Below are 27644 nucleotides of genomic sequence, written 5' to 3' on the forward strand. Positions count from 1 at the left end.
TTGTCCCACAGACAGCAGCTAATGACCGGGTAACCTATTTTACTGTTTTAGGTGTCAGTTTTGGCCAGGACACTGTTGGGAGCTCCCGTACCCTTCCTATACCAAAGACGTCTGGTAACTGAATGGTAGGAAGGACCCTGAGTTAACATCTCCTATGAAATACAGTCTGTAGTCTCTCAGCAGTGCAACTAGATCTTGTTTCAGAGATAGCAGGAACTGCAGATGCTGGAGAATCTGAGATAACAAGGTGTAGAGCTGGATGAACACAGCAGGCCAAGGAGCATCAGAGGAGCAGGAAAGCTGACGTTTCGGGCCTAGACGAAACATCAGCCTTCCTGCTCCTCTGATGCAGCTTGGCCTGTTGCGTTCATCCAGCTCTACACCTTGTTACCTAGATTTTGTTCCCAGGTCTCTGGAGATTTGATGCCAGTGTTTGAACTCAAAGATGACTATTTGTCCTTTTGTTTAAAGCGTGTGGAGGCAACAGATTAATGACTTTCTCAAGTAGAGGTTGACTCTAACTGATATCAATGAGCAATCTGGGAAATGCTTGGAAATTAGATTTTGTTGCCTAATTCACAAGTAGTGACCCTATGCTGTGCTGTGCCTTGTGGAACACAAACAATGGAAACGTGCAGTATGGAGCCCACAATAATGTACAAACAGCGAAAGAGAGTAAGCCACTTGGCCTTTTAAGCTTGGTCCAGCATTCAATAAGATCATGGCTGATCTGATTTTGGACTGAAGTGAAGTGTGTGACTGAATGTAGCTCATTCAACAAATTATGTTCCTTGTTCTGTAGATTCAAAATATTCGAACCATTTCCAGTCCAATTCATTCTCTCAAATGTGTTTAATATGAATGCAAGTTCCTTTTATTGTCGCATAGTTCACCAGTTGAATCATCTATCTTCTGTGAATCCTTCAAGTTCATTGCATGTCAAGCACTGGACTTTAACAGTCGATGGATTGGCATTCCTGTGATATGGAAAGATATCAAGTTACGCTGTGCTGTTTTGTATATGCAGGTGAAGTGCTGGGTGTGTAAAGGCCGAGGATCCCAACTTAGCAATGATACATGCGGACACTGCAATGGCTTTGGACTTCAAAGGTAAGAAAGAATGATTAAGCTTATGCTGGATCCCAGTAAGATCTAAGAGCCCAGTTTGGGAAGAATGTCCGGTGGTAGGCATGTCTAGAAATGAAAATGAGAACCTTTTCATTTTGTACTCTCATCCTCCCCTGCCCTCTTCAGCAACTTGGGAATACCAGAAACAATTGGTAGCATCTATTGCCACCACATTCAGCATTGTCGATGCTGGGTTGGATCTCTTCACATCAGGGAGGGTGTTCCCTATCATTTTCATAAACATTAATGGTCAAGATTCATCCACACACGACAGCCTCTGGAATAAGACATCACATTATTGCAGAAAGGGTTAGATGCCCTAATAGGGAGGGGAGTCAAATTGGAAAGGAATAATTCCTGAATATTTTAGCGCGGAACCATGTAGACTTCTCTTGTTGTTACTAGGACAGTGTACTGAAGTGAGTCAGTCATGTTGATACATGATACATTAGGTAGCAATCTTAAGTCCAAAATACAAAATATCCTGAATTTAACTTTTTTTAACCACCTTGAGAGCACCAAGGCATGGCTACTTAAGGTGAGATTATTTGACATGCATATAATAGACCGGTCTCCTAGTAAAGTTGGTTCTATGGAAAATATACTGCCATTTGTCTAACTCAAGTTTCTTGTTTGTCCTCAGGTGTACTCAGTGCTCGGGCCAGGGGACAAAATTGTGCAAAACATGCAAAGCAAGTGGACAACTGATGGTGTTCATCCAGCTGACAGTCAAATGGTAAGCTTAATGGTTTCATTGTGTGCAGGAGCATAGTGCTACTCAATCACATTTTCAAGGGCTGTGGGAATTTTTACATAGGAGTGCAGCCTTGGCGTTCTGTTTCCTCATTTCTGATGGCTGTTCAAATCCAATTCAGGTAATAGAAGGACATCTAGACTTTGGAAGTGCTTTGATTATTCTACCGATAAGGTTAGAAGGTGACAACTTGTGCAGTTTCATAGTATGAATCAATAATATTTCACTGACCTTTACTCAGCTGGCCTCAGAGTGACAGATCACAAGGATGGCTAATGAAAGAATTAAGAGTGCTGCATTTGTAGCACTGAGGAAGTAGGAGCCAATCCCATTTCTTGTGGGAAAGGCTTTGTTCCCCTCTTAATTTAGTTCATTTTTCCTGGGAATACCCCACATTAACACAGGATGCAAATGATAGGAAATGAGGCAGCCTAGCAAAGACTGGGGTGAGTATGTCATCGGAATGCAGGAGAGGGGACATTGTACAAGGGAGGTTATAAGGCAAACCAGAGTGTGGATTCTCCTTTCAAAAAAAAAGATTCTGGAGCAGAAAGAATATTTGGCTGGAGAAAATATTATTTGAAGTAGTGAAGTCAAACTTAACATTGGAGACATCTGTAATGTGTACATGCAGCTCTGTAATACTTAGATTTAAGAAGATAATTATACTGGGAAGTGCCATGCGTAACAGGCCATTGCAAGAAGCATTAAGGTGCACATGCTTCACGCAAAGATCTTACGAAAGGTCTAGTGTAAAAACGAGTGGAGACAGAAGAAGGGATTAATTCAGTGGATTGACAGAACCGGAAATGTAAAGGATCAAGAAAGGGAATCCTTGGAGTCAGGGAATTGGAAATGCTTCTACCGTCATTTCAGAAATAGAATTCCATAGATTAACAACCCTCAGAGAGAGGGAAAAAAGGACTTTGTTTCTGTTTTGAATGGGCAACTCCTGATTTTTGGGCAGTTCTAGATTCTCCCACAAGAGGAAGCATCCCCTCCACATATACCTTGTCAACATCCCTCAGGATAGTACATGTTTCAGTCAAGCCATCTCTTGCTCTCCTAAAGTGCAGCAGGTACAAGCCTAGTCTGTCCAACCTACCCTATTAAGATAAACACATACATTCTCAGTATTAGTCTGGTAATGTTTTCTGAGCCATGCCAAAGCATTAGCATTCTCTCTTAAATAAGATAGTACTGTACTTAGTACTCCAGTTGTGGTCTCACTAATGTCTATACTTCTGTAAGTAATTCCCCTCGCAATAAATTATTACTGTTACATTTCCTAATTGCTTCCTGTACCTGCACTAATATTGTTTTGTGATTCGTGCACAAGAACACGCAGATGCCACTGCATCTCGGAGCTCTTCAATCTCTCATCACTTGTATAATATATGTGGTTTCGACTTTTCATGCCAAAATGGAAATTCCATATCATATTCCAGTTGTCGTTTTTGTGGCACCTTATGTCCTCTTCTCAACTTACTCTTATCCCCAGTTTTGTGTCATCAGCAAATCTGGCAACCATATCTTCAGTCCCTGCAACCAAGTCATTTATATACACTGTTAAAATATTTTTAAAAGTTAAAATAATATATACAGTTGAAGTGTCAGTCCTAATCCCTGAGACACACAGCTCATTACATCATGCAAGCCTGAAAAAGACCCATTATGCCAGAGATAGTGGGAACTGCAGATGCTGGAGATTCTGAGATAACAAGGTGTGGAGCTGGATGATCACAGCAGGCCAAGCAGCATCAGAGGAGCAGGAAAGCTGACGTTTCGGGCCTAGATCCTTCTTCAGAAAATTTTCATTTTCTGAAGAAGGGTCTAGGCCCGAAACATCAGCTTGCCTGCTGTGTTCATCCAGCTGTACACCTTGCTATCCCATTTATGCCAACTTGTTTCTTTCTGTTAGCCGGTCAAACATCTCTCTATGCAAATATCTCTCCCCCTCACAACATGAGCTTTTATTTTCAGAACTAACCTTCAATAAGAGACCTTACTGAACGGCTTCTGGAAACCTAAGCTTTCATTTATCCTCATCAAATCCTGCGTCTCAATAAATTGGTCAGACATAATTTCCTTTAAACAATGTCATGTTGATGCTGCTGTATTGCTTGGAATTTATCAGCGCCTTGCTGTATCTTCTTTCATAATAGTTTCTAACACCTTTGCTGTAACAGATGTTAAAGTAAAAGGGCTCTATCTCCTGCTTTTTGTCCCCCTCCCTTTTTGTATAAAGGAGTTGCATTCACTATGTTCGAATCATAGGGCTATAGAGTTGTACGGCACTCAGACACAGACCCTTTGGTCCAACTCGTCCATGCTGACCAGGCATCCTAAGTTAATCTAGTCCCATTTGCCAGCATTGGTCCCATACTCCTCTAAACCCATCCTATTCATATACCCACCCAGATGCCTTTTAAATGTTGTAACTGTACCAGCCTCCACCACTTCCTCTCGCAGCACATTCCATACACCCACCACCGTCTGCATGAAAAAGTTGCCGCTTAAGTCCCTTTTGTGCCCTTCCCCTCTCGCCTTAACCCTATGCCATCTGGTTTGTACTCAACTACCCAGAGTGAAAGACCTTGTCTATTCACCCTATCCATGCCCCTCATGATCTTTATAAACCGCTAATAAGGCCACCCGTCAGCCTCTGAAGCTCCAGGGAAAATAGCCCCAGCCTATTCAGGCTCTCCCTATAGCTCAAACCCTCCAACCCTGGCAGCATCCTTGTAAATCTTTTCTGAACACTTCCAAGTTTCTAATGGAGATTGGCCCAAATCAAAGGAGTTTTAGAAAATTAAAGCCAACACATCAACTATCTTACTAGTTACATCTTTCAAGACCATCAGGTTTAACACACTTGACAGCCTGCAACTTCAAAAATTTACTTAATACCACTTCCCTCAGTGCTTATAATTTTCCTGAATTCCTCCCATCTTTCCGTTTTCCCTTTTGGAAAGTAATGTAAATTGTAACGTCTCCAAGTTTGCAGATAACAGAGCTGAATGTGAGGGTGAACTGCGAAGAATATATCAAAGAATATGTCAGTGTGATTTGGACAAGTTGAGTGAGTGGGCGAATGCATGTTAAATGAAGCATAATGAGGATAAGTGTGAGGTTATCCACATTAGTAGCGAAAAAATAAACGTGGATTATTATTTTAATGTTACCAGAAATAAGCAGGCAAGTGAAGACGGTGAAGGAAGCAAGTGGTATGATATCCTTCATAGCAAGAGGACTCCAGTACAGGGGCAGGGATCTCTTGCTGTACAGGGCCTTGTTGAGGTCATGTCTGAAGTATTGTGTTTAGTTTTGGTCTCCTTCTTTGAGGAATGATGTTTTGGCTGTGCATGGAATGCAGCAAAGATTTACCAGACTGGTTGCTGGGATGGCTGGATTGACATATGAGGAGAAACTGGATCGGTGAGGATTATATTCGCTAGAGTTTAGACGAGTAAGAAATAGATTTCAGAAATCTATAAAAATTCTAACAGGACTAGAGGGTAAATGCAGAAATGATGTTCACAATGACTGGGGAGTCCAGAACCAGGGCCACAATCAAAGAATATGGAATAAACCATTTAAGACTGCAATGAGGTGAAATTTCTTCACCCAGAGAGTGGTGAGCCCATGTAATTCTCCACCACAAAATGGCATTGAGGCCAAAACATTGAATTTCTACGAAAAGGAGTTAGATAAAGCTCTCGAAGCTAAAGGGATAAAAGTGAAAAAGCAGGTAGAAGGTGGGAACAGCTTGGACAATTAGCCATGATTGCATCGAATGGTGAATCAGGCTCACAGGGCCGAATGGCCTACTCCTGCTCCTATTTTCTATGTTTCTGTGTTCTTCGTATCCTCTGCCACAAAGACTGGTGCAAAATACCTAATCAATTCATCTGAGGTAACAAGGTGTAGAGCTGGATGAACACAGCAGGCCAAGCAGCACCAGAGGAGCAAGAAGGCTGATGTTTTGGGCCTAGACTCATCTTCAGAAACAATTTCTGAAGAAGGGTCTAGGCCCGAAACGTCAGCCTTCCTGCTCCTCTGATACTGCTTGGCCTGCTGTGTTCATCCAGCTCTACACCTTGTATTCTCAGATTCTTCAGTATCTGAAGCTCTAATCAATTCATCTGCCATTTCCTTACTTTCCATTATCAATTATAGACTTATTTTCCAAAATACCAACACTCATGTTGTAAATTCTTCTTTCTTTAAATATAGAAACTGTTACTATTCATTTTTATATTTCTGACTAGTTTTCTCTCATGCCCTAATTTTTCTGTCTTCATTGTTTCATTATTCTTTACTGATTGTGACGGTCTGTCTAATCTTTTGACTTGCCACCTGTCTTTACATATGTTTTTGCTTTTTTTTAAGTTTAATACTATCCTTTAACCTTTTGTAATTAACCATAGGTGGTAGGTGTCTTCCTTGAAATGTCCTTTATTCATTTGAAATGTCCCTTACTCACTTGAAATGTTCCTTACTCACTAACCTGTGTACTCTGTAATAACCTCTTAAATGTCCACCAGTGCTTCTCTGCTGATCTTTCAACTAACTTGCCAATTCATTTCAGCCAGCTTTCTTTCTACATCAGTGTAGTTGTCCTTTTTTCAACTTTTAAAGAAGTCTCGGACCCATTTCTCCCTGTGCCTTAAAGTTAATGTAAAATTCAACCATACTATGATTGTTCCTACCTAAGCACACATTCACTATGAGATTGTTCATTGATCCCATGGTTACACAATACCAGGTCGAATATAAAAACAGAAATTGCTGGAGAAACTCAGCAGGCCTGGCAGCATCTGTGGAGAGAGAAACAGTTAATATTTTGAGCCTAACATCACTCTTCTTCAAAGTTTCTGGTCCTCTAAGGGTCGAAAGGCCTCCCCTGCTCTTATTTTCCATGTTTCTATTCTCCATCATAAAGATTGGTGTGAAGTACCTCATCAATTTATGTGCCATCTCCTTACTTTCTGTTGTTAATTGTAACCATTAATCTGGTTTCTCCAGCCTTTTCTCATCTCTTTATTCAGATTTCCAGCATCCAAGGTCTACTTTCTTTCTTTACCAGGACTCCTTTGGCCTGCATTCTGGGTCAGCTATCCTGAAAACATCCATGAGCGCTTCATATTCCTCATACTACCTGTCTGACTTTTCCAGTCAATATGTAGATTAAAAATTGATGATAATCACATGCCTTTGTGGCAGACTGTCTTTATTTATCCCTTTTATGTGCCAGATTATTGTGTGATTACGGCTTGTGGCTAGTACATCGCTCCCACAAGTGATGTCTTACCTTTATCATCTCTCATCTCTGCTCAAATTGTTTCCACAGCTCGGTTTGCTGAATTTAGGTTGTCCCTCTCTATTGAGCCACTGCCATCTTTTAAGAAACAGAGCTGCTCCACCTCTTTTTTTTCTAGCTTTCTGTCCTTCCTAAAGGTCTTGCACCCATAAATATGCACCTCCCTTAGCCATGTCTCTGCAGTGCACGTGCAGGATGGAAGTGTTGAAAATGCCTTAACATAAACCTTAAATACTTAGGCTTCAGGCCAAAGTGCAGCTCTGCTTTGACCATATTAAATCATAATTTGACTCCATAGTTGTTAAAGGAATGAATAAATAAAAGTAAAGATAAATGGATTAGTCCTTCTGTCGGGTTTTCTTTAAACCCCGGTATCCACACACTAAGGCATTGTGATCCTTCAACAAAGAGGCGAAGCAAAACGTCAGGACATAGCGGTTCCTGGCTGTGTTTGTTGTGGATAGTGTGCAGTATAACAGATCAATGTTTGTGGCCAGATTGTACCATTAGACTGAAAGAGGCGTATTTTGCAGGTGCTTACAGCATGGCGTAGTGAGTGAACTCCATTTCAAAGGGCTTGGCTCAGCCTAACTTCCTGCTACACTGCACTAAAAGAAACTAAGTTATGCTCTTTTTCTCAATCAGGAAAAATATCATTGTCGAAAGCATTGCTGATCAACAAAGTGGACTTCCTTTGGACCTTTATGACAAAATGTCAGGCCAAAACATCTTCGCCGATCAACAATACAGGGTAAGGAAGGAAATTTTCCCTGGAAGCCCAGCATTTAATAAAGGTTGGACCTGCATTTGCTGAGTGAGTGTACCAGATCAGCTGCAGAGAGATCAAAGGGCTGGTTGGTGTGGGAGTACCTGGTGTACAGACTGCATTTTTGAACATACGTAACAGCATGAGTGGGCAATTTGGGATCCTGCTCTGCTATTAAATAAGATCGTGGCTGATCTGATTGATTGTAACCTCAACTCTACATTTCCTGATCCCCAATAACTGTTCACTTCCTTGCTTACCAAGAATCCATCCTTCTCTGCCTTAAAAATATCCAAAGACCGTCAGTCCATCACCTTTTCTCCTTTTCCTGCTGGGTTAAACCTGACCTGGGGAAACTCACTGCCAGAATGGGCTGACTGTCCTGGATGACGACAGTGTTCACATAGGAACATTGAGGGCACATTGTAGGCTCAGTCACTGTGCTTGAGGGTTGGAGTTAATACTCGTGAATTCAGTGATGGTGAAATATATGGATCCTGCCTTGTTGGAAATGATCATTGCCTGGCATTCACGTGGCATTAATGTTGGGCCTTCGACACTACCTTGAGGAACTCCTGCAGCAATTCCCTGGAGCTGAGATGACTGACTTCCAGCAACTGTAACTGCTTCCTTGGTGCCTGGTATGACTCCAACCAGTGGAGAGACTCTTCTCACCCCTCCCAACTCTCCCTCCTGAAACGGTTGGAGACACTGAATACTGCAAAGGCTACGGGCCCTGACAACATTCCAACAACAGTACTGAAGACTTGTGCTCCAGAACTTGCCGCTCCTCTAGCCAAGCTGTCCCAGTACAGTTACAACACCGGCATCTACCTGACAATGTGGAGAATTGCCCAGTTCTCTCCTATACATAAAAAGCCAACCCAACCAATTACTGCCCCATCAGCCTACTCTCGATCATCAGTAAAGTGATAGAAGGAGCCATTAACAGTGCTACCAAGCAGCACCTGCTCAGCAATAACCTGCTCAGAGACGCCCAGTTTGGGTTCTGCAAGGTCCACTCACCTCCTGACCTCATTCCAGCCTTGGTTCAAACGTGGACAAAAGAGCTGAACTCCAGGGATGAGGTGAGAGTGACGGCCCTTGATATCAAGACTGCATTCGACCGGTGTGGCCTCAAGATCAAGCATTTGTCGATGTCATGTGGAGTGAATCAAATTGGCTGAAAACTGGTATCCGTGATGCTGGGGAAACCACTGGAGGAGACCGAGATGGATCATCTACTTGGCACTTCTGGCTGAAGATTGCTACGAATGTTTCTTTTTTTTTTGCACTAATGAGATTAGATTAGATTCCCTACAGTGTGGAAACAGGCCCTTCAGCCCAACAAGTCCACACCGCCCCTTGAAGCATCCCCCCCAGACCCATCCCCCTATAACCCACACACCCCTGAACACTGGGGGCAATTTAGCATGGCCAATCCACCTAGCCTGCACATCTTTGGACTGTGGGAGGAAACCGGAGCACCCAGAAGGAAACCCACGCAGACACAAGGAGAACGTGCAAACTCCACACAGACAGTCGCCCGAGGCTGGAATTGAACCTGGGTCCCTGGTGCTGTGAGGCTGCAGTGCTAACCACTGAGCCACCGTGCCGCCCTAAATGATGTGCTGGGCCCGTCCATCATTGAGGACGAGGATATTTGTGGAGACCGCTCCCTTGGCATTGTTTGTGGAGTAGCTTCACTTTGGCTATCACTTGCTGCTTTGGTTGTTTGGCATACAAGCCGTCTTGTTTGTAGCATCACCAGGTTAAAGGGACATTCAGAGATTTGTGGTAACCGCTACTCATCAGTTGCTTGAGAACTCCCATTATTGTTAGTGGATAATTTTTAAAATTATTCATTCATTGGATGTTGGCGTCACTCGGTTAGATCAATATTTTCACCAAAGGGCAATTATGACACAACCACATTGCTGTGGATCTGGAGCCACGTGTAAACCAGACCAGGTAAATGTGACAGATTTCCTTCCCGAAAGGACATAAGTGAATCCCATGCGTTTCGATGACAGTAGACGTTGATTAAATAGTCACCCTTTGGCTCGGTTTTTTATTTCCAGGGCTGTATTGAATTCCACTACCTGCCGTTGTGTTTCTGTAAGTAAGAAAGAAGCAGGATGTAGGAAATTCAGCCCCTCGAGCCTGCTGTACCATTTGATACAATCATGACTGATATCATCCCAGCCTCAACTCCACTTTCCTGCTCACTCTCCATGGCCCTGCAACCTGTTACTGATTAAACATCTGTCTAGCTCCTCCTTTAAATCTAAGAACTTAAGAGCTGGGAGCAGGAGGAGGCAGGAATGATAACAAGAAAATATCAATCAATCTAATTGTGTGGATGTAAAATTGTGTATTAATTGTTCAGGGACAATGAGAATGAATATTTTTGAGGTTTTAGCCTTGCTGGCCGAACTTCTGGGTTTGTTTGCAGATGTTTTGTTACCCTGCTAGGTAATGTCGTCAGTGCACCTCCAGTGAAGTGTTGGTGTTCTGTCCCACTTGTTACTTCTACTCCTCGGTTTGCCGGGATGGTCGGCATCACTTCCGGTTCCGTTTCTCAGTGGTTTGTATATGAGGGCCAGTTCAATGTGCTTGTAGACGGAGTTCCAGTTGGAATGCCAGACCTCCAGGAATTCCCTGGCATGTCTCTGTTTGGCTCGTGCTATTATGGATGTGTTGTCCCAGTCAAATTTGTGTCTTCTCTGTCCAGGTGTATTGAGACCAGTGAGAATTGGCCATGTTTCTTGGTGGCTAATTGGAATTTGTGTATTTGTATTGCCAGTTTTTTTCCAGTTTGGCCTAAGTAATGTTTCTCATAGTCCTTGCATGGCATTTTGTATGTTATGTTAGTTTTATTGGTTGTGTGTACGGGATCCTTTACGTTCATCAGGAGCTGTCACAGGGTGGTTGTTGATTTGTGGGTTACACTGATACCTAGGGGGTCTGAGTAGTCTTGTGGTTATCTCTGATGTGTCCCTGATGTACGGTAGGGTTGCTAGTGTGTCTGGCTGTGTTGTGTCTTTCTGCTGCGGTCTGTCGCAGAGATAATGGCAGATTGTGCTTTTTTGGTATCCATTCCTTTTATAAATTCTGTATAATTGCTCCTGTTCTGCTTTGTACGGTTGCAGGTTTCTGCAGTGTGTTATGGCTGGTTTGAATAATGTCCTGGTGCAGCTCTGTTAATGGGTGTTGGGGTGGTTGCTGGTGTAATTAACTATCTGCTCCATATGTGCGGTCTTTCTGTATACGCTGGTCTGGAGATCCCCGTTGTTCTTACATTCTACCGTTACCTCTGGGAAGGGTAGTCCATTAATGTTCTCCGCTTGTGAATTTTATCCTGGTGAGGATGTTGTTTATGTGTTGGCGGATTTCTTCTAGTTTTGTGTGTTTGATATTCATGAAGATGTCATCTACATAGCGGACCCAGAGTTTGGGTTGGATAGTGGGGAGTGCTGTCCGCTCTAACATTTGCATTGCTGCTTTTGCAATCAGCCCTGACACTGGGGACACCATTGGTGTTCTGTTGATTTGTTCGAATCCACGGTTGTTGAAGGTGAAGTGGGTGGTAAGGCACAGATCCAGCAGTTTCAGGGTGCTGTCCTTGTTGATGTTGCTCGTGTCCTGGGGTTGTCTGCTTACTTGATTCATCTAGCTGTGTGGCAATTACCTATTTGGTTATGTTGATGTTTATGGATGTAAATTGTGCTGTTACGTCGGAGGATATTGTCACCTCATCCTCTTCTATTCTGGTGTCCATGATGATGTTGAGGAATTCTTAGGATGAGTGGATCGAGTGGATAGTGTTTTCAACTGAGTATTTCAGCTTCCGTTGTGGTTCCTTGGCAAGCCTATGTGATGGTGTTGGAGAATCCAAGATAACAAAGTGTGGAGCTGGCTGAACACAGCAGGCCAAGCAGCATCTCAGGAGCACAAAAGTTGACGTTTCGGACCTAGACCCTTCATCAGAGAGAGGGTGTACCTGGTAGTGAGACAGTGGTCTGAGGGGAACCCCTGGCTTGTGTACTTGGGGAGCTCATAGAATTGGGGTGTGTTGGATCCCTCTGGCTTTTTTTTTGGTAGACTGATATCTCCCGAGTTGTGTAATTTCTTCAGGATTGTTTTGATCTGATTCTCTGACTGGGGTTGGGTCTATCACCATCTGTTGTTAGGTGTCGGTATCTGCTAGAAGTGCGTTAGCTTTCTTGATGTATTGGGCTCTATTAAGGACTACTGTCATGCATCCTTTGTCCACTGATGAGATTACAATGTTTCTGTCTTGAATTTTTTCAGGGCTTTCTTCTGTTCTGTGTTGAATGTGTTCCACTTACCTTTTCTGCAGAGTGTTGGGACTATTGTCTGTCTGACAGTCTGTTGTATTTTGTGAGTCCGTTGTTCTTTAGTGTTGATTCCAGCCCAGCCAGGAAGTCAGATTTTTATTTTGGCATCTCTGTAGTTACATTTCAGCCCACATACTAGGACGGTCTACTCAGTTTCTGTAAGTGGTCAGTCCAAGATGTCCTTCATCCATGTTTCTGTGTTAACCATGTAGTCGTTGTGGGTGAGTTTGGATAGTTTTTTTTTTCTTGTTGGACTAGTCTTTCCTTTGTTCTGGTCTTTTTGTTGTTGTATGGTGATGGAACCAGATCAAAACAACCCTGAAGAAATTGCACAACTCAGGAGATAACAGCAAGACAGACTACCAAAAAATAAAGCCACAGGGATCCAACACACCCTGCTCCTATGGACTCCCCACGGCACACAAGGCAGGGGCTCCCCTCAGATCCGTTGCCTCACTACCTCCGTACGCCAACATATAGACTAGCAAAAGAACTGCAACAGAAATTGAAATTCTCAGTTGACAGCATTACCCACTCCGTCCACCCCTCCAGGAATTCCTCAACATCATCAAGGACATCAGAATAGAACAGGATAAAATAATGACACCAAAAATCGTAAGTACAACCAACTCACTGGCCCTTGCCACCCACAAGAGGATTCCTGCGCCTCCCAAATCCCGAGTCTGTCCCTGCCCCTCCCCCACCATGCACCCGCCGCCATTGACCATGAGGACACGGCCGGAGACCCCACCGATGACGTCACTCCACCTCCGCCGGCCACAGAACTTCCGGAACCGCCGCTGCAGTCACCACCTCCACTTCCAGGTACAACACCTCACACACCACCCTCACCGCAGCTGCTGCCGCCCACCCCGATACTCCAACCGCCGACGGAACCCCGCCCACAGCTGACACCAACGGAACCCCGCCCACGGCCGACGACCTCATCGCTCCGCCCACAACCTCCAGCAACCCCAGAGAAGACAGTCACACTGAACCCTGCCGCATCTTCACCATCCCCCCAGACCTCCCACTGACTGAGGACGAACGGTCAGTCCTTAGTAAGGGGCTCACCTTTGCCCCCTACAACCACACATCAACGAATACCAGTCACGATTGGACATAGAGCAGTTTTTCCGCCGTCTTCGCCTCCATGCCTACTTCTTCAACCGGGAGCCTAACCCTCCCTCCACTGACCCCTTCACCCGCTTCCAACACAAGTCCTCCTCCTGGACACCACCCCCAGGTCTCCTACCCTCCCTCGACCTCTTCATCTCCAACTGCCGTCGAGACATTAACCGCCTCAACCTCTCCACCCCTCTCACCCACTCCAACCTCTCCCCCGCAGAACGGGCAGCCCTCCGCTCCAACCCCAACCTCACCATCAAACCCGCAGACAAGGGTGGCGCAGTGGTGGTATGGCGCACTGACCTCTACATTGCCGAGGCCAGATGCCAACTCTCCGACACCACCTCCTACCGCCCCCTTGATCATGACCCCACACCCGAGCACCAAACCATCATCTCCAACACCATTCATGACCTCATCACCTCAGGGGACCTTCCACCCACAGCCTCCAACCTCATTGTTCCCCAACCCCGCACGGCCCGTTTCTATCTCCTTCCCAAAATCCACAAACCTGCCTGCCCTGGTCGACCCATCGTCTCGGCCTGCTCCTGCCCCACCGAACTCATCTCCACCTATCTGGACTCCATTTTCTCCCCTATGGTCCAGGAACTCCCCACCTACGTCCGTGACACCACCCACGCCCTCCACCTCCTCCAGGACTTCCAATTCCCTGGCCCCCAACACCTCATCTTCACCATGGACGTCCAGTCCCTATACACCTGCATTCCGCATGCTGATGGCCTCAAGGCCCTCCGCTTCTTCCTGTCCCGCAGGCCCGACCAGTCCCCCTCCACCGACACCCTCATCCGCCTAGCTGAACTCGTCCTCACCCTCAACAACTTCTCTTGACTCCTCCCACTTCCTACAGACTAAGGGGGTGGCCATGGGCACCCGCATGGGCCCCAGCTATGCCTGCCTCTTTGTAGGTTACGTGGAACAGTCCCTCTTCCACACCTACACAGGCCCCAAACCCCACCTCTTCCTCCGGTACATTGATGACTGTGTCGGCGCCGCCTCTTGCTCCCCAGAGGAGTTCAAACAGTTCATCCACTTCACCAACACCTTCCACCCCAACCTTCAGTTCACCTGGGCCATCTCCAACACATCCCTCATCTTCCTGGACCTCTCAGTCTCCATCTCAGGCAACCAGCTTGTAACTGATGTCCATTTCAAGCCCACCGACTCCCACAGCTACCGAGAATACACCTCCTCCCACCCACCCTCCTGCAAAAATTCCATCCCCTATTCCCAATTCCTCCGCCTCCGCCGCATCTGCTCCCACGATAAGACATTCCACCCCCGCACATCCCAGATGTCCAAGTTCTTCAAGGACCGCAACTTTCCCCCCACAGTGATCGAGAACGCCCTTGACCGCGTCTCCCGTATTTCCCGCAACACATCCCTCACACCCTGCCCCCGCCACAACCGCCCAAAGAGGATCCCCCTCGTTCTCACACACCACCCTACCAACCTCCAGATACAACGCATCATCCTCCGACACTTCCGCCATTTACAATCCGACCCACCACCCAAGACACTTTTCCATCCCCACCCCTGTCTGCTTTCCGGAGAGACCACTCTCTCCACGACTCTCTTGTTCGCTCCACACTGCCCTCCAACCCCACCACACCCGGCACTTTCCCCTGCAAGCGCAGGAAATGCTACACTTGCCCCTACACCTCCTCCCTCACCCCCATCCCAGGCCCCAAGATGACATTCCACATTAAGCAGAGGTTCACCTGCACATCTGCTAATGTGGTATACTGCATCCACTGTACCCGGTGTGGCTTCCTCTACATTGGGGAAACCAAGCGGAGGCTTGGAGACTGCTTTGCAGAACACCTCCGCTCAGTTTGCAACAAACAACTGCACCTCCCAGTCGCAAACCATTTCCACTCCCCCGCCCATTCTTTAGATGACATGTCCATCATGGGCCTCCTGCAGTGCCACAATGATGCCACCCGAAGGTTGCAGGAACAGCAACTCATATTCCGCCTGGGAACCCTGCAGCCCAATGGTAAGCTTTTGTGCTCCTGAGATGCTGCTGGGCCTGCTGTGTTCATCCAGCCTCACATTTTATTATCTTGGATTCTCCAGCATCTGCAGTTCCCATTATCACTGTTTACTTTATGTGTTTGTTATTCTCCAGCAGTTGGTCAAAGAAGGGTAAAGACCAAAGGCAGCATATAACTTCTGCTTATATAGCTCCTATCACCACCGCAGGACATCTCAAAGATCCTCCCTACCAAACAGGTAGATGTTTTGTTAGAGTATATAGTTAGGGAAATTCAGCAACTAATTTTCACGTACATCAAAGTCCGACAAACATCAATGAGAAAAGTGACCGGATAATCTGTTTGAGCAACACTGATTGAGAACTAAATGCCATGACACGAGAAGAGATACCCTCCCCTTTTGGGAACATAGCATTGTTTCTTTGACAATTACTTAAGAGGATAGATAGAGTTTAGGTTGTTGCCTCAATTGAAAGATGGGACATCCATCAGTGCTACACTCTCTCAGCAGATAAATACAGTGCTAACCTGGGTTAAGTGCTAACTTATGTTTCTGTGTGGTAGTTGTCTCTTTGGCCAGGTTGATGTTCATGGATGTAAATAGTGCCGTTACATCGAATGATATCAATATTTTAAGATAATAAAATGTGAGGCTGGATGAACACAGCAGGCCCAGCAGCATCGCAGGAGCACAAAAGCTGACGTTTCGGGCCTAGACCCTTCATCAGAGAGGGGGATGGGGTGAGGGTTCTGGAATAAATAGGGAGAGAGGGGGAGGCGGACCGAAGATGGAGAGAAAAGAAGCTAGGTGGAGAGGAGAGTATAGGTGGGGAGGTAGGGAGGGGATAGGTCAGTCCAGGGAAGACGGACAGGTCAAGGAGGTGGGATGAGGTTAGTAGGTAGATGGGGGTGCGGCTTGAGGTGGGAGGAAGGGATGGGTGAGAGGAAGAACAGGTTAGGGAGGCAGAGACAGGTTGGACTGGTTTTGGGATGCAGTGGGTGGGGGGGGAAGAGCTGGGCTGGTTGTGTGGTGCAGTGGGGGGAGGGGATGAACTGGGCTGGTTTAGGGATGCAGTTGGGGAAGGGGAGATTTTGAAACTGGTGAAGTCCACATTGATACCATTAGGCTGCAGGGTTCCCAGGCGGAATATGAGTTGCTGTTCCTGCAACCTTCGGGTGGAATCATTGTGGCACTGCAGGAGGCCCATGATGGACATGTCATCTAAAGAATGGGAGGGGGAGTGGAAATAGTTTGCGACTGGGAGGTGCGGTTGTTTATTGCGAACTGAGCGGAGGTGTTCTGCAAAGCGGTCCCCAAGCCTCCGCTTGGTTTCCCCAATGTAGAGGAAGCCACACCGGGTACAGTGGATACAGTATACCACATTGGCAGATGTGCAGGTGAACCTCTGCCTAATGTGGAAAGTCATCTTGGGGCCTGGGATAGGGGTGAGGGAAGAGGTGTGGGGGCAAGTGTAGCATTTCCTGCGGTTGCAGGGAAGATGCCGGGTGTGGTGGAGTTGGAGGGCAGTGTGGAGCGACATTTTGTTGGACTGTTGACATCTCACAACTGTCTTGTCGCATTCGGTGTGATAATGCTAACGTTTGAGTAGAGATGCGCAAGAAAAGTCAGTTGAATGATACAAGTAATGAAAGGGTTTTGAACTATCATTAACTGGATTATAACGGTTGCTGGTGTTCCTATCCCTTTTGTCCCTGTAGGTCTATCCTATAGTGGGATTTCCGGAGAATCAGATCAATCAGGCCTCTCAGCTAGCCATCCAAAAACATCAGAGCGAGCTGTCAAGAACCTCCCACATAATTCAACAGGTGAGTTTATAAACTATGGCCAGAACTTGCTGTAATTTATTATGAATCCCTGTTTCCAAACGGGAGCATGATTTTTTTTTTCTGTGGAATTCTCAGAAGAGATGCAGACATTTTGTGTGCGATCATTTTCGATCTGTTGTTGCATGTTTTTTTAAAATTTATGATAGCTGAAATCACTACATTTCATCAGTTAAGACGAAAATGTCTTGGGCAGCCTTTTCAACCTTGCGTCAGGTTTCTAACAGCTGGATCACTTCCGGCTTCCAAGCCCGTGTCAGTGAGGTTGTGGTATTTTTAAAGGAACAGGCCCTGACTGATGAAGAAATGGGTTTGGCTCTAAGTCAGTCGCTCTAGGCACAGAGGAGAAGGTGGAAAATAGTCCTGGAGGGGAGTTGTTAAAGGCACACAGCTTGCCTTTACCTGGATAAATAAAGCTAGAAGGATCAATGTGCACTCTCTCTTACAGACGCCTCCTGTTTTTGGTACATTTCACACTTAACCACTTAGGAGTTCTAGTGCTCTCGTTGCTAATGGGGACTATCTATGTAATTGGCTAATAGTGCCACTTATCTGACATTACCAAGAGATCTTGAACAATTGGGTCAGTGGGCTGAGGAGTGGCAGATGGAGTTTAATCTGGGTAAGTGTGACATGCGGCACTTTGTGAGATCAAACGTTAAGGAAAAGTATACAGTTGATGGCAGGACCCCGAACAGCACAGATGTACAGAGAGATCTTGGGGTTCAAGTCCACAGTTCCCTGAAAGGAGCCATACAAGTAGACAGGGTGGGAAAGAAGGCATATAGAATGTTTGCCTTTATTGGTCGGGGAAGTGAGTACAAGAGTCAGGATGTGATGTTGCAGCTTTATAAGACTTTGGTTAGGCGGCACTTAGCGTATTGCATTCAGTTCTGGTCGCCACATTACAGGAAGGATGTGGAGGCTTTGGAGAGGATGCAGGAGAGGTTTACCGGGACGCTGCCTGGATTAGATGAACTATAAGGAGAGGCTAGAAAAACTCCGGTTGTTTGGACCGACAAAGGCTGAGGGGAGACTTGATAGAAGTCTATAAAATTATGAGATGCAAAGAAAAGGTTGACAGTCAGAACCCTTTTTTTTTCCCAGAAATGTCATGCATTTAAACTGAGAGGGGGATAGTTCAAAGGAGATGTGGGGGGCAAGTTGTTTTATAACAGGGAGTGGTAGGAGTGTGGAGCATGCTGCCAGGGATGGGGTGTTGGCAGATACATTAGTGGCATTTAAGGATCTTTTAGATAAACACATGAATTGCAAGGAATGGAGGGATATGGACCAAGGGCAGGCAGAAGGGATCATTTTAATTTCGTGTCATGTTTAGCACAACATTGTGGGCCAAAAGGCCCATTCCTGTGCTCTACTGTTCGATGTTCTGAGTTAATTTGGATAAATATGAAGTATTGCATTTTGATAAAACAAACAAGGGCAGTACTTTTACAGTTAATGGTAGGACCCTGGATAGTGTTGTAATACAGAGAGACCTATGGTTTCGGGTACATAAATTGTTGAAATTTCAGTCAGGTAGACGGGGTGGTTAACAAGGGATTTAGCACGCTTGTCTTTATTGTTCAGACCTTTGAGTTTAGGAGTTGGGACGTCATGTTGTGGTTGTACAGGGCGTGGGTGAGGCCTCTTCTGGAGTTCACTGACCCGTTCTGGTCACCCTGTTACAGGAAGGATATTATTAAACTGGAAAGGGTTCGGACAAGAGTCATCAGGATGTTGCTGGGAATGGAGGCTTTGAGTTATAAGGAGGGGCTGGATAGGCTGGGATAATTTTCACTGGAGCATGAGAGGCTGACAGGTGACCTTTACAGAGGAAAATCATGAAGGAGATTCATGAGGTGAATAGCAAAGGTATTTTCCCTCAAGTGGGGGTGTTCAAAACCTATTTTTTTAAGGAGAAAGAGGGGCAGCTTTTTTACACAGAGAGGCGTGGAATGAACTGCCAGAGGAAGTGATGGATGCAGTTACAACATTCAAAAGACATTTTGGAATAGTACGTGAATAGGAACGGTTTGGAGGGAAATGAGCGAAGTGCAGGGAGGTGGGACTAGTTTGATTTGGGAACGTGGTCGGTGTGGACTGGTTGGTCTGTTTCTGTGTGTGTGTAACTGTAACTCTGTCACTTTTTGTTTTCACATTCCCCAGTTGCCCCACCTCAAGCCAGAGAAATGGAAAGGCTGCTACCAGCTGCCCTTCCCGTATTAGCAGAGATGTCACTTCCTAATGTAAAAGTGTTGGGCTGAAAAGAAAACTGACTTCTAAAGTGGAATGGATGCACACTGGTACAACATATCCACTGCACTCTCTCCGCTCCTACAGGCTACAGTTGCCCATTTTATTTCACATTTGCAGCATCATGGGAAGATGACTGATAAATAACATAACCCATTTAGAAACACAGGAGGAGGCCATTCGGCTCTTTTTTCCCCTACTTGCCAAATGCTCTTTTGCATACACTAACCTGCAGCTTCTCTTCCCGTTTCTCTTGAGCTGGTCTGTGTGCCCCCAAGAATCTGCCCTTAGCCCCCTCTTGTGTCTCATCTGCAGGCTGCCCCCTCTGGTGGTGGCATCTGAATGTGCAATTTCCACATGTATGTCAATGACACCCAGCTCTACCTCATGACTGTTCCTCCTCCACACACACCGCCCCCCCGCCCCCGGGCCACAAACTCCAGCCACATCCCTAACCTGCCAGGCTATATGTCCAGCATTCGGCAAAAAAAATTCCTACACCCAAATGTTGGGATGACCACTGTCTTCGGTCCCGATCTCAAACAGTGTTCCCAAAACATTAGCTTCAACCCAGTCCTTGGTAACTTGCTGAGCTGAACTGGTCTGTTGGCAGCCTTGGGGCTATGTTCAACTCTGGTATTAGCAATTAATCACGTCCCAACACTGTTGCTAAACCCCAGTCTACTTCCATTTCTGCACATTTGGCCTGCATCCACCCCTGAAACCCTCATGTCTCCTTTGTCACCTCTAGACTTTGATCATTGCACTGAGTCCTGGATTGTCTCCCACCATACTTAACCCTCCACACATTTCTGTGACAAGCTGTTGTCTAAAATGCACCAACTCACCACCCCGTGCCCACTAACCTATATTGGTTCCCCATTTAAGAAATGCCTTGTCCTTTGAAATTCTCAGCGTCATTTTCAAATCCCTCCATGACTTCACTCTTCCCTATCTCCGTAGTCTCCTCCATTCTTGCCCTGCCCTCGAGGTAGCTTATTGAATCCTGGCCTCCTCAGCAAACCCCTTATTTTGAAGACCCTGCTATAGGTTGCCACACTTTCAGTTGCCAAGGCCCTAAGCTCTGGGACGCCTTTCCTAAACCCCTCTAACTTGGACAAAAATCCTCCTGAGAAATTAACTGTATAACCACAGTTTTGATCGTTATGCTCCCGAATGCCCTTTTATAAATGTCAAATTTTGTGTGATAATGTCTTGGTAAAGTTCTCTGGATGTTTTGCTCAGTTAAAGGCGTGGCATAAAAATGCAAGTTTATTGATTTGCACCTTTGCCTATTCACTGAAATCGCCGGCATGCCCACTTGTATGTGAAATAATGCACACCGTGTAAATTTAGCCTCCGATCAAGTCTGCAACTAAGCAGGCTCCAGTTAGGAAACCCTTCTTTAAAAAATGCGACTGAATTGCTCTTTTCTCTTCCCCGTTGGCAGCGACAGACAATTGAGTTCATTCCGATCACCCAAGTGTTCTACGAGTGGAAAGGAACAGAATACAACTATTTCACATGCGGGACAAAAAACAAAGTGTATGCCCCAGACTACCCCGCAAAATGCTGCTGCTGCAGCATCCTGTAGCCGGACCAATCAGAAACTGCTGCTGCTGCTTTAAAAAAAATATCCACACAACAGCCAAGATTCAGCAGCTCACTACCCAAGCTACCTAAAGGCCAGCTCTTGTTCGGCACATTGCTGGTGAGTTAACTCCCTGCCAAACCTCTGTCACTTACTCCAATCAGTAGGTGATCGTTATTCTGATAATTAAGACAATGGACTAATCTGGAGATTCTCTGTGGTTTACTGATGGATTACACCATCCAATCAGTCCATGACCGGGATGTATACTGCTTCAAGTTGTGATCTCCTCCCTTGTAGGAATGGGTACCGCAGTCGCAGTTAAGGAGGGAGACAAAATTAGCTCAGGCTCCTGCATTGATTCAGTGACTTCTCTTGGGGCTGCAGATGTATCGAGGAGCATTTGATCATGCTTGGCTATAGCGGCCCCACTTAAGAAAAAGGCCTGGCAGCGTCCGAAGATCGGTGCCCCGTTGTGGGCCACTGTTTCTGAATGGGGGATGGGGCACGTCTCTCCAGTAACTACTCACTCCCGTTACAGAATAGGGCTGATTTTATAAAACTTCAACATCCAATCTGCAATCTCTTCTGCTTAAACACTAACTCTCTCTGTTGAAACTTTGCAATGGAAACCTTGCATTAATCGCATGGCAAGTGCATGCAAGTGGAAGTTAGTAACTGGGGTTTCACTTGAGCCTATCAAATACCACTGGTGTGTTTAGGTGGTGTATGTTTGCAATGTTTCATTCTGTAAATAAACGCAAGACTAAGTAGATTGGCTCAAGTATCCTTCTCACGCTCTCTGGTGTAGAACGTAAGATAACCCTTTGTAGATCACTGTGTGGAGGTATAACTAATTCTTAAAAGGTCTGCACCAAGAATAAAGATTGTGTTGGCACATTATATCACTGTGGGCTGGTCGTGTGATGAAAGCAACAAGAGGAAATTGAGCATCCACGTTGCTGACTGGTACCTTGTGAGCACAGAGGCTCTGCATTTGTGCTGATAACCTGAGGGAGAAAAGATTTTCCAGGGAACATCACAAACAAGTCTAAGGCTAGTTCTTTGGTAAAGAGAGCAAATGGGCTGTTATTTCAGTGAGCTGGACAGATAGAATCTACTAGCTGCTGTGCACAAAAGGAGCATTTGTGTTTCCAGAGGGAACAGGAGAATTACAGAACATACTTCTGTGCAAATTTTCTGGTTATTGGAACTATAATTTGCATAGTCCACATGTGACATGTTTTTGTCATGTTGACAGGATTTTTATTCACAAGATCTTCTAAAGGAAGAAAACTGAGTGTATGAGACACAGACAGACACACAGCCTCAATAGAGAAAGAGGGAGAGACACTCGTAGATCAGAGAGAGACAAAGAGACATGTACATGCATACAGATCGAGAGAGGGCAAGGGAGAGGGCGAGGGAGAGGGAGAAAGAAAGAGACAAAGATACATATGGACTGAGACAGAAAGACGCAGGCATGCACAGACCCCGTACAGGGAGGAAGAGAGAGAGACAGAGATACACATGGACTGACAGAGAGAAATTGAGACAGAGATATGCAAGCCGAGAAAGATGGACACACACACACAGACATGCACACAGATCAGGAGGGAAAGATGAGAGACGCACCGACCAAGAGAGAGAGGCAATGACAAAGTACAGGCTCAAGAGGGAGGCAGACGCGCACGCGCACACACGCAGAAACTGGGAGGCAGATGGAGTCACGTGCATCCTGAGTGAGCATGAGACACATGCAGGCTGAGAAAGGAAAACCGAAACAGCCAGATAACTCCTCCACTCACATCCCAACCAGACTTCTTTATCTCAGTCTCCCGCACTGTTCCTATGCAGCTAATTGTGAATTTAAGGAACAGCACTTCATCATTTTGTTGTACACTTTTCAGCCTCTCGATTCAACACTGAGTTCAAATATCACAGATTATAACCATACTGCCATTTTGTTTAGGTGTATTTTTAGTTTTTTCTTTGGATGACAGCTGATCCTGCTTTCCTGTGTTTACTTTCTCTCGGGCATCTTTCATTTCTTTACTCGACCTGTTGTTAACCCTTTCAGCTTGCATCTTCAACCTTTTACCATTTAGTGTCTCCATCATCTACCATGCCACAGGCATTTATTCCATCCTAACCTCTGCCCCAGCCATGAGCCTACACTCATTTAAAACTTGTAATAGCTGTAACTACTAGCTTTGACAAGAAGCCATTGACCTGAACATTGACTCTGGGCTGAATTGTACTATATTTTAGCAAAGTCCCATTTTCATTACATTTCATGGAGTGTTCCCTCCATGAGGCTCCATAAGCCTCCACGATGCCTATGTGAGTTCTCTCGTACTGTGGTCCCAAACTTACTTCATTAACTACTCACTAAGACTGTTTGATACTCTTTCTCACACAATGCTCTCCTACAGATAGAAACCCAGAGGTACTCGCTGCTACCTGGGTAGCCCATGATCCCTGGCACTGGCACCATATTTGAAATTTGATATTTCCACCCAGACAAGTGCTGTCAGTCCAGGGCTGCCCTGCCCAGTTAATGGCACTTGCACCAGATGCGATAGGTTTGGAGAAATTGGCAGTGCCCTTTGAGAACCATCTAGAACATGGCAATCTGGTCACAGGTAGCCATCTTGGACAGTGCGGTCTCAGCCATCGGGTGGAATGCTCGACAGTGCACAAAGGATGCCAGTGACCTTCGCCGCTCAGGGTAAGTGCCGCCATCTTGTCTCTGCTATCTCACTCGCATCCTGTCTCTGTCACTGTGCCCACTGCCCTCCAAACCTCATGTCCTACCACTGCATTATATGTGGCATCTTTCCACAATCACCCGCCCCCACATCCCCCACCTATCCTCACCCTGCAAGGTCTCTGTGTTGCCTTTTCACTCACCTCAGGATATCTCACCAGCTTTTCCCCCCCACTTACACTACCAACTTGGCTGTCCACTTTTCGTTTATCTCACTCAATCCCTCCCTTCCACTGATTCCAGGAGAATACAACAGGGCACCAAAGTGAGAGTTGCCAACTTTTGGCTCCTCACCCCCTGCAAGGAGTAGATCTGGCCCCGATTACCTGTTGTTTATTTCTTTATTCTTAAAACAGGATCTGGGCATCACTGCCCATTCCTAATTGTTCTTGAACTGATTGGCTTTCTGGGCTATTTTGGAGGACAGTGTAGGGCCATACAGCTCAGAAACAGACCCTTCAGTGCCACCAGACCATGCCTGATATAATTCCAAATTAAATTAGTCCTCCATGCCTTCTCCTGGCCCATATCCCTCCAAACCTTTCCTGTTCATGCACCTATCTGAATATCTTTTAAACTTTGTAATTATACCCACATACACCACTTCTTCAGCAAGTTCATTCCACACACGAACCATCCTCTGTATAAAACATTTTTCCCCTGTCTTTTTTAAATCTCTCTCTCTCACATTATCTTGGGTCCGAAGTCACGCATAGGCCAGACCAGCTGAGGACATTAGTGAAGCTGATGGATTTTAACAACAAATGACATGGGTTTCGTAGTCATCGTTACAGCAACTTCTAGCTTCAGGTTGTTTAATTGAATTCCAACTCCACCATCTGCCATAATGGGTTTTGAATCCATCCTCCATTGGAGTGGTAACCCAAAATTCCACTCTAGTCACATGACCACTACACCACTGGGTAACATCGGTCAAGCCCCTGGAATTGGGGCAGCATGGTGGCTCAGCGATTAGCTCTGCGGTCTCTCACTGCCAGGGACCCAGATCTGATTACAGCCTTGGGTGACCATCTGTGTGGAACTTGCCTTTAAGAGGGCTGTTTTGGGCAGAATGGCTTGCATCCACACTGCAGGAATTCTCAGATTCCATGATGTCACAGGTTGCCTTGCCTTATGTTCCAGGATGCCCTGACTAACAGGCTGACCGATGACTACTCCCCGTTGACTTTGAGACATGAAGCTCGTGCATTGTTGTCTCCTGCATAAGCTGCTGGCAGGCGGTGGAGTGTGAGTTTGACGTAGCACAGTGTTGCTGGGCAATTTGTCCATCCCCTTGACTCTGAGCTTTCAGGCACATCAAGGCAGAAGTGCCGTGCAATTCCTAGCCTTGGGCTGAGGAGGAAGAGAAGGCAAGGCTGGGGGCTTCTGTGAACATCCGAGTGGTGCTAAATGAGCGAGCACTAATAAAAGCAAGTGAGCAGCCCTGAGATGCAGCCTGATCCAGTCAATGGGCTGGGAGCCTTCCCTTGCATCAGCCTCTAAAAGTGAGAAGCTCATCCTGAATGTATGAAACTCAGCTGCAAAAATGTGACTTGTTGCTTTCAACACAAAGAAAGCCACACTGGGTTCTGAAGAAGAGTTGCCAGGTCTGAAACATTACCTCCAGTTTCTCTCCACAGATACTGCCAAACCTGAGTTACTCCAGCAACTTCTGTTTCTGATTTCCACCATCCACAATTCCTTTGGTTCCTTTTGATTTCTTTTCATCGTTAAAAATTAGCCCTTTTCAATTCTAAGAAAAATTCAGTGCACTGCACTAGATGTTGGTGGCATTGTGACTGAATGAATGAATTCAGAAGTATATTGACTAAAACCTGCTTTACCAAATGATGTTTTGACGCTAATATCTCAAGAAGCCAAATGATGATACCCAGTCTGTCTTTTGTTCTTGATTCTGAAAATTGGGTTGTAGACTTTCAGCAGAGTGGTCCGGTTCTATGGGTAAAATGGTTTACTCATTGTCGTCTACCGTCAAATTTTTTATATACGTTGTAATGTTTCAATTCATTTGCCTTGCTCATGAGACAGCTTGCGTTGAAGCATATGGCATTAAACTCTGAATTCCTATACTTTCTACTTTCCTTTGAATCTTCTCTTTAGTCAACTGCACTGGACTGATTTAAAGGCCAATAACAAACCTGCTTAGCTCTATTATCAACTCACCTTCGACCGCAACTAATAAGTCCCGGAGTGGGACTCAAACCTAGAGCTTCTTGCTCAGAGTTAGGGAAACTATCGCTGCACCACAACGCCCGATGGCAGTGCTGCAAACTGTATAAATCTCTTAGGTTTTTGAAGATTTAATCACCCCATGTTGCCCTTAACACATTGAAATGTTGAGGGCAGGCTCTGTGAATGAGAAAAAAATAGTATTGCATATTGATATCTAAAATGTACGCTATGGTGAGGTACTAATAGACGTACTCTGTACTTTAAATATAATTCTGAGGTTGTCTTTTTTATATATCTGTCATATTTGAATTGTAACAAATCCTGATTTGTAACTGGCTAATTTTAACTTTTGGAATATTTGTTGAAAAGGATCATTTTCACTTTATTAAAACATTTTCAGACATTAATGCTGCCTCTGCTCATTTTTTCACACCTTCAGCTTCTAATGTATATTCAATGTTTTGAATGCAAGAACAGCTTCTTTCCCACTGTTGTCAGACTTTTGAACGGTCCTCTCAAATATTCGAGTTAATCTTTCTCTGCCCCTTCTCTGTAGCTGTAACACTATATTCTGCATTCTGTTCTATTACCCTGATGTGCTTATGTAAGGTATGATTTGTCTGGACAGCATGCAAAACAATATTTTTCACTCTATCTCGCCTAATGTGACAATAATAAATCAAATCATTCCTTATTTGTAGAAACCAGCCTGCCACACCTCTGTAGGATTCCTCATTGTAGAGTTACCTCTTAGACAAATCACACCTGAGGCTTCATACTCCTGAGGGCGGGGAGAGGGAGAGTGACAGCCAGTGGTGGTGGTCCATATTAGCATCCATGGCCCCGTCAGAGGAATGGGGTTCTGCAGGCGGATTTCAGGAAGCTACGAAAGAAACTTGAAACAATGACAACAAAGGTGGTAGCTCCTGGATTGATCCTAAAGCCACGCACGTGTGAACACTGTGGCCAGCAGCAGATATGGTTACAAGTGACAATCAAGCATGCTTGGAAATTTGGTCAAGCTTGTTTAAACTCTGACCTCAGTAAAAGCTGCAGCGAGGAAATGTTTTTACCTGCTCTTATTGTGTTGACCAAGTAGAACAGGTCAAATGATGGTTTGCTAGACAGACTGGTGCCACATACATTACATAGAGGGTGGAATGTAGCTACTAATGACTTGGTGCCAGCGATTTGAGAGTTGTTTACCAATAAAACTCCATTGGTTAGGAAGGAACATTTTGATGAGGGTTTGGTCTATTCGTTGGCTAACTTCCGGAGAAGGTTAGAGCGTTCTGTGATCAAGGTTAGCAGAATGGAGGGTTTCTCAGAAGTGAGAGCAACATTTGAGAAGCACATGCTCTGAAATCATCTTCACAGAAGAACCCACAAGGCAAGAACTACACTGAGAGCAAAAGTACACACTTCACTCAAATTGAGAACAAACTTTTTGAGTTAGAGTTTGGGTTAAATGTGAATTAAGTAAGGCAAAGTCAAGTTAAATGAAGTAAGTTAAG

The 27644-nt window shown here is 45.4% G+C and overlaps 1 protein-coding gene across 1 annotated transcript in view; it reads left to right on the forward strand.

Moving 5' to 3' along the window:
* LOC125460334 (protein SSUH2 homolog) overlaps window positions 1–26537 on the forward strand; it is a 60792-nt gene extending 34255 nt beyond the window's left edge. The window contains exons 9-13 of the mRNA XM_048547710.2: window positions 1028–1110; window positions 1772–1864; window positions 7851–7956; window positions 17195–17302; window positions 21027–26537. Of these exons, the coding sequence (XP_048403667.1) occupies window positions 1028–1110; window positions 1772–1864; window positions 7851–7956; window positions 17195–17302; window positions 21027–21170 (534 nt within the window). The 3' untranslated portion in view covers window positions 21171–26537. The remainder of the gene's footprint in view (window positions 1–1027; window positions 1111–1771; window positions 1865–7850; window positions 7957–17194; window positions 17303–21026) is intronic.
* The last annotated feature ends 1107 nt before the right edge of the window (window positions 26538–27644 follow it).

Source organism: Stegostoma tigrinum, chromosome 11 (assembly GCF_030684315.1).
Source record: "Stegostoma tigrinum isolate sSteTig4 chromosome 11, sSteTig4.hap1, whole genome shotgun sequence".
Taxonomy (NCBI): Eukaryota; Metazoa; Chordata; class Chondrichthyes; order Orectolobiformes; family Stegostomatidae; genus Stegostoma; species Stegostoma tigrinum.